The following is a 7,463-nucleotide window of genomic DNA, read 5'->3' as shown; positions in this document are numbered from 1 at the left end:
CTTAAACGAATTTACTTCAATTTAAGAGGTGAGAATAACGTCAGAACAACTCCTGGACTGTCACGACCCTGCTACTTTCACCATAAAAAAAAAAATTTATTATGTTCTACCTCCCATTTACCATGATTAGGATACTTTTGTTTCACACGAATATAAGAATTGTATCCACGTGAATTATGATTTATGGCTCACACACCTTATTCGATATTTGACATATGTTATCCTCGTATGGTCTCACTATGCATTAACCTTTTTAATAGCTCAACACATGTTGGTGCATTGGATTTCCCATCGTCCGGATGGCATTAAACTCCAGCGCCACATGGTGAACGGTCATGGCCAGGTGGCTGTAGGCCATGTGGAGCCATGTGACCATTCTACGGTTTGTGCATTCGGTAAACGTGCCACACTCCCGCCCAAACGAACGACGAAGATTGTGTCTCCAGATCGGACGGTGAAAAATGGCCTTAGGGTTTGGTTGACATATAAGTTTACCGAGTTCTTCGGTTCTGGTTCATTTGCACTCTATGTTTCAGCAGTTCTTCCGACAGTCTCCTCCACCTTTCAGCTCCGCTGCTTGTACAGGTAACCCCCCCCACTATGGCAATTGCTTAAGGTTTACATTTGGTTCTTAACATCGTTTTATCAGATCCTAAGTATGTGCTCCCTCATTTGATACAGTTGATAACCGTGCGATGCTGTGCAGGAGGGTTCGGACTCCATGGCCTCGACCATTCAAGCAGTTTTCTGAATCGATTTGCACACACTTCAGGTAAGTCATCCGCAACTGTATACTTAATCGTTTGAGTCAGCTTATAATGGAGGTTTGACGGTCTTCAGTGACCCGACACGGAACTGATGCACGATGTTCTTGTGCTCAGGTCTGTTGTTTTGGCTTCAAGTTTTGATGTGGTTCACGGGCGGCACTCTTAGCCGGCTCTGTATTCCACAGAACCCTGAGGTTAAGGTTTATCGGTTACGGCCACAGGCCAACCGAGGGTTTGGTTGCTGGTCTTGATAATCACAGACGTTTATAGAATAAGTTTTGTATTTAATCGTTGTACAGTTCTATACTCTTTGATGGCTTGCCGTTATCATGAACTGGGGTTTACCCGACCCGCTCGCTCGGGCTTTGTTACAGTTAAACATTGTTAAGCTTGCCTTACTCACAGTTTATAATAGCATTGGTTGTGTTGATTCGGGTTGTAACCTTTCTATTAACTCATGCATATCTATGGTTCAGTTCAGGCACTCATCGATTTCTTGATTGGAGTTAATATATATGCGTATGTTTCCATTCCTGTGATACTGTATTTATTTATTTGATATTCATGGTTATTTTATCCTGGTTCAATTGCTGCGGTCATATGGTTACGGCTTGCTTCTGGAGTAATGGAAGCAAGTCCTTTCCTCTCCGCCTATATTCAATGGGTTGCATGAGGGTTTTTACCCGAATTTGATATTAAGATTTGCATCATATCCAGTTATTTATGCGTACAGTATTTCCACCTCGCTTGCTCGGCATGCCGTGACATTTGCGGTCTAATGCTAGTTTAAGGCTTATCTAAGAGTTTACTCATCACTGCTGTAACCATGATGTTCTTTTCAGTTTCACGGCTTCGTTGTTTTACTGAAGACCTGACTCTTAATACAGTGCTTGTAACCGTCTTCTTATCACTGGTTAACGTCAGTATTGAATATGGTCTCGTTTTGCAAGTTCATAAGCGTTGAAAATATTTTACTGTTTCGCATTCACTTGTATATATACTATTTCTTGCTGATTTTAGAATGCTCTCTCTCTTTATTTGGTTCCTGCCGCGTCATGTTTCATCTCTGTTATAACTTGTATGTCATAACCAGATCTGTATGGTCGACAGGGTTGAGGTTTACTCTGTAAACGTATATTTATTTGTTCATTCGCTGTCTCAAGAATATTAGTTGTATAACCGTATCTTTTAAATCTCGGTAAAAGGAATTATCAGCTAATACAAATATATCTTTAACCACGGCTTTTGTTGCCATTGAGGAATCATACGGTTGACTGTAAATAAATACCATACTGTAGATATATCGGTATCTCCTTAATAACGAAAAATATAAATACTTGTATTTGCTTAAACTCTGTTTCCTATTTTATAAATAAGAATCCAGACTGCTATATTCTGCAAATTATCATTACCTGATTCTTAAGAAAACCTATTTAATGAGACATACCTGATAATCTGCTACTGTCGCTCTTACTGTAAGGTTCACCTGCAGCAATCTAGCTCTTATCCTCCCAACCTCGAGAATCCACTGCACTGGATCTCCCCTCCGAGCTATCTTGTAGGCCACAGCCTTTTTCAAGATTCAAGCACCACGGTGCAGGGTTATCTGGTCACAACCAGACTTAACCCAGTATTCACACTCTGCTCTCTCCTCTGGAGTCTCCTCTGCCTGTTCCCTCACCACCCAGAGGTTTTTCCTTTCCACCCCTTTCTGGGTGAGAGGCAGTTGTCTCCTCTTCAGTTTCTTAACTGATTCTTTTCTTTTAATAGAAAAGGCCCCTTTGTTGAGGCTGCCATCATTCTTTCAACACATGTGTATAATAATTCATTATATTTTCTTTTAACAAATAATAATGTCTTAATAACAAGTTGTCAACCATATTGTTTTTACCACAACAATTACCGGAAATTACAAGTTACCAGGGTTATTACATCTTCCCCCCCTAGGATTGGACATCGTCCCGATGTCCATTCTTATCAAATAAATTTGGATAGGCTTTTCTGAAAAGTTCCTCGTCTTCCCACGTAGCCTCCTCAGGGCCATAATGCTGCCACAGCACCTTAATTTGGGTAATAGCCCGTTTCCGCAGCTGCACTTCTCTCCGGTCGAGAATGCTCTGTGGTTCGACTAGGACCCCGCCTTCCGGTTCGACCTGCAAACAACCAGCACTTAATCAATTCCTCATTAAGTGTAGTGGTATAATTAAACCTAATCGGATCAATTCTTACCCGTACATCTTGCCATTGTATAACATGTCTAGGGTCATACACATATTTCTTTAGGACAGAAACATGAAACACATTGTGAATCCTAATGTGGCTGGGTAAAGCAAGTTGGTAGGCCACCGGTCCTACTCTAGCGAGAATCTGAAATGGTCCGAAATATCGGGGAGCTAGTTTAGCGCACCCGCTCCACTGCAGTGCGCTCCTTCTAGTTTGAATCCTTACAAACACATGATCACCCACTTTATATTCTGCAAATCTTCTTTTCTTATCTGCGAAACTTTTCTGTCTGTCTTGTGCAGCCTTTAGGTTTGCTCGTACTTTCTTTACCATATCTTCCATGTCCTTTAACATTTCTGGACCCAAATTCAATTTATCCTCTACCCCACTCCAACCCGAGGGTGTGCGGCATTTTCGCCCATACAAAACCTCAAAGGGACTTAGCTGGGTGGAGGTGTGATACCCATTATTGTAGGCAAATTCAATCAAATGCAAATATTCTTCCCACTGAGTAGGCTTGAGCATCACATTTGCCCTCAGCATATCTTCCAATACCTGATTGACACGCTCAGTTTGTCCATCGGTTTGTGGATGATATGCTGTACTAAAATTCAGCTGGGTGCCCAACTCAGCAAACAATGTTTTCCAGAAAGTGGAGGTGAACTTCACATCACGGTCCGATATGATTACCTTTGGCATTCCATGCAGGCGGAACACATTCTGCATAAAGAGATGCGCAATTTGTACCGCCTTGTAAGTAGACTGTACGGGTATAAAGTGTGCTGCTTTACTTAGTTTATCAACTACAACCATAATAGAATCATTACCCTTCTTCGTTCGTGGTAAACTAGTTATAAAATCCATGGAGATGGTTTCCCATTTCCATTCCGGAATAGGTAGGGGCTGTAACAGTCCCGCTGGGTGCTGGTGTTCAGCCTTAATTTGCTGGCACTCCAAACATTTTGCCAAATATTCCACCACTTGCCTTTTCATTCCAGGCCAGTAATACTCTTTTTTGAGTGCCATAACCAACTTTTGATATCCTGGATGACCGGCATAATGGCTGATGTGGAATTCATCTAAGATCAGCTTCTTAAGGTCACCGGAGTTGGGTACATACATTTTTCCATTGAGATACAGCATCCCAGTGCTATCCAGTGTATACCCTTGCTGTAACTTGTCATGATCAGCTTGCTGTACCTGCACTTTCAAATGCTGATATTCTGAGTCGTGGTGCGCTGCTGTTCTTATTTGTTCAACCAGCGAACTCTGCCACCGGCTGGCTGAAAGCTCACATAAATTATGAACTTTTCGACTTAAGGCATCTGCTACCCGATTTTCTTTGCCCTTTAAATGTTTTATTTCGAAGTCAAACCCACTTAGAAAATCTGCCCAACGACCTTGTCTCGCGTTCAAAGTGGGCTGATTGAAATAATGCGTTAGGCTATGATGGTCGGTTAACAGCAGAAATTTCTTTCCGAGAAGATAATGTCGCCACATTTTAAGGGCATGAATTACAGCGGTTAATTCTAAATCGTATGCAGAGTATTTCTGTTCATGTTCTTTTAATTTCCTAGATTCATAGGCTATTACCCGCCCTTCCTGCATCAATACTCCCCCCACGCCCTCTTTGCTTGCATCAGTGCACACCACGTAATCCTTATTAGGATCTGCAATTCTTAAGATGGGTGCGGTGGTGAGTAGGTGTTTCAAACGATCAAAACTCTGCTGACATTCTGCTGTCCACTTAAACGCCCTTCCTTTCTTTTGTAATGAGGTAATAGGATAGGCTATTCTCGAAAAGCCTTCCACAAATCTCCTGTAATAACCAGCTAATCCCATGAAGGACCTGATGTCCGAAACATCCTTGGGTGTAGGCCACTCCATAATAGATTTTATCTTCTCAGGATCAACCGCAATTCCCTCATTTGTAATCACATGACCCAAATATTGAATTTCTTCCTTAAAGAAATCACATTTGCTAAATTTAGCATAAAGCTGATGCTCCCGAAGAGTTTGCAACACCAATCTAAGGTGCTCCTCATGTTCCTGCTGGGAACGAGAATATATCAAAATGTCATCAATGAATATCAGTACAAACTTGTCCAAAAACTGGTGAAACACGCTATTCATCATGCACATAAAGGTGGCTGGCGCATTGGTTAAACCAAAAGGTAGCACTACGAATTCGTAGTGCCCGTAGCGTGTTCGGAAAGCAGTTTTGGCAATGTCCTCATCCTTGATCCTGATCTGATGATAACCAGATCGCAGATCAATTTTGGAAAACACCTTTGCTCCTTTCACCTGATCAAAAAGTTCATCTATTCTGGGTAGAGGATACTTGTTTTTGACCGTGAGCTTATTCAGCTGTCGGTAATCTATGCACATGCGAAAGGTCCCATCCTTCTTCTTCACGAACAATACTGGAGCTCCCCAAGGTGATACACTAGGTCGAATGTACTGCTTATCTAGCAATTCCTGGAGCTGCAACTTCAATTCCGTCAACTCTGGTATGCTCATCCGGTATGGTGCCCTCGATACTGGAGCTGCCCCTGGTACCAACTCTATAGTGAAATCTATGTCCCTTCTTGGAGGCAGACCCGGAATCTCTTCAGGAAAGACGTCTGTAAATTCCTGCACTACTGGTATGTCACTTAATGCAGACATCTTATCTTTTTGATTCGCATAGCCAACCTGTATGGCATAGATTTGACATTTCTTTCTAATACACTTAGCTAGTTGTGTTGCAGTTATAGGTCGAACCTGAACAGGACGTTTAATTCCCTGCAATTCCTGCTGCTGTTCCAAATCATCCTTGTAGTATATGGTCTTGGTTTTACAATTCACCAACGACCAGTGCTTCTCCAGCCAGTCCATACCAATAAGTATGTCATAGGAACCTAACGGAAGTATATTCAAATCTGCCTTTACAGGCTGTCCAGCTATACTAAAAGAACAGTTATTCACTTTAGCTAAAACCCGCCTTTTGGCTCCCGTAGCTAACTGTACCAACCATGGGTTTTTAAACTTTTCTGATGGTAGCTTACAGTGTTCCACTACTTTTGGACTAACGTAACTTAACGTAGCCCCTGGATCAATAAGTACAGCTACAGAAAGGTTTGAGATCTTACCTTCGAATTCCACCATGGAGGGTTGATATTCCGCTTGTCGGTCCTCCAGTGCTGCATTGATCCTTTGTACGCTACGTGCCACGTCCCCCACAGTGGAAGCTTCATGGACTTGAGATATCTGATCAGTCCTTTTACGCTGCGGACAGTTCCTAGCATAGTGCGGTCCCTCACATACCCAGCATTGAACTGGTGGTTTGGTTCCTTCAACCTCTGATTTAGCAGGGGGTTCACTAATCCTGTTCTCGTTTGGCTTAGGCCGGAAAGTTCCCTTACTCGTGCTTCTGTTAAACTGTCCTTTTCCAGCCCCTTTGCCACCATTTCCGTGGCTGCCTTTGTTGTTTCCAGCATTTCTGCTACCTTTTCTCTCATTCCATTTTCTGCTGGGAATTTCTCCCTTTTGTTTGTGCTGCTGGTAGCAAATTCTGGCCTTCCTAATTGCCTCATCCATAGTTCGGGGGTTGTCAAACTCAATTCGCTCTCTGATATAGGCTGGCAAACTACTCACAAACCTCTGCACCTTGGCCTTCTCCTCTTTTATGTAAGGCACATAACGCAGTAGAGAGGTAAAGCGATTTATGAATTCATCCATGGATTGTTGTCCTAGTCGTAAATCATGAAATTCTCGCGCCTTCTCATCATAAAAGCGCTCAGTTAAGTACCTCTCCTTAAAATATTTCTGAAATTTTTCCCAGGTTATGCTTTGCTCACTTACCCCTTTCACAATTTTAATTTCTTCCCACCACAAGGTGGCTTTGCCTTGCAACTGGAATATAGCCAATCGTGCTTTCAGATTTTGATCGTATTCATACAGCTGAAAATATTTATTAATATTAATCAGCCATGCTTCTGCTGCTTCCTCCTGTTCACCATCGAAAAGTGGGGGCTTGATTTTTCGAAATTCCCCCTGTAATTCTGTTTTCTGTCTCTTGGTAGCCTGCTGCTCTTGCACGTTATCTGAATGATCTTCACGCTCTTCTGAAATTTCAGGAGCATAATTCCGCCCCTCAGTGCCCCTTTGTTGTTCTGCACTAGGACTGGGTAAGGGTGGATTTTGTTTTACCGACAAGCTCTTCAATATTCTTTCCTGTTCCATAGTTAATCGTGCATTGTCTTCTCGCAAGCGTGCCATTTCACCCTTCAGTTCTTGAACGGTTTGAAGTATTGCCTGATTAGCACTGCGTGTCTCAGCACCAAGCTGAACCCACAGTCCTGTGTTGTCTGGTGGAATGCCACCAGCTCCCGGCATTTCCTCCATCTTATTGTATAACTGTCAGCTGTGGAATGTCTCAATATGTTCCTGATATACACAAAAAGACATGATTAATGACATTGTATTGTATAC

General features: G+C 42.4%; 2 protein-coding genes across 3 annotated transcripts; one reads left to right on the top strand and one right to left on the bottom strand.

Annotated features, from left to right (window-relative positions):
- The first annotated feature begins 264 nt into the window (after positions 1–264).
- On the top strand, positions 265–1,244 carry LOC149253902 (uncharacterized). 2 transcript variants are annotated; one of them, XM_089456962.1, is made up of 3 exons: positions 265–585; positions 707–772; positions 882–1,244. In XM_089456962.1, the coding sequence occupies exons 1-3, from the start codon at positions 269–271 to the stop codon at positions 931–933; spliced, it is 435 nt and encodes a 144-aa protein (XP_089313088.1). In that variant the 5' UTR covers positions 265–268; the 3' UTR covers positions 934–1,244. The 2 variants fall into 2 exon arrangements, with proteins under 2 accessions (XP_089313088.1, XP_089313089.1); XM_089456963.1 differs by having other exon boundaries at positions 682–772.
- A 1,105-nt stretch (positions 1,245–2,349) lies between these two features.
- Positions 2,350–7,376, bottom strand: LOC149253901 (uncharacterized). Its single transcript, XM_089454620.1, has 4 exons — positions 6,897–7,376; positions 5,436–6,797; positions 3,454–4,952; positions 2,350–2,557 (listed from the first exon to the last, which is right to left on the bottom strand). The coding sequence occupies exons 1-4, from the start codon at positions 7,374–7,376 to the stop codon at positions 2,350–2,352; spliced, it is 3,549 nt and encodes a 1,182-aa protein (XP_089310746.1).
- Between the last annotated feature and the right edge of the window lie 87 nt (positions 7,377–7,463).

The sequence above is a fragment of the Pinus tabuliformis genome, chromosome 7 (genome assembly GCF_031772625.1).
Source record: "Pinus tabuliformis cultivar Carrire ecotype Pingquan chromosome 7, CPIR1, whole genome shotgun sequence".
In the NCBI taxonomy this organism is placed as follows: Eukaryota; Viridiplantae; Streptophyta; class Pinopsida; order Pinales; family Pinaceae; genus Pinus; species Pinus tabuliformis.
This window is presented reverse-complemented; position numbering and strand designations above follow the sequence as displayed.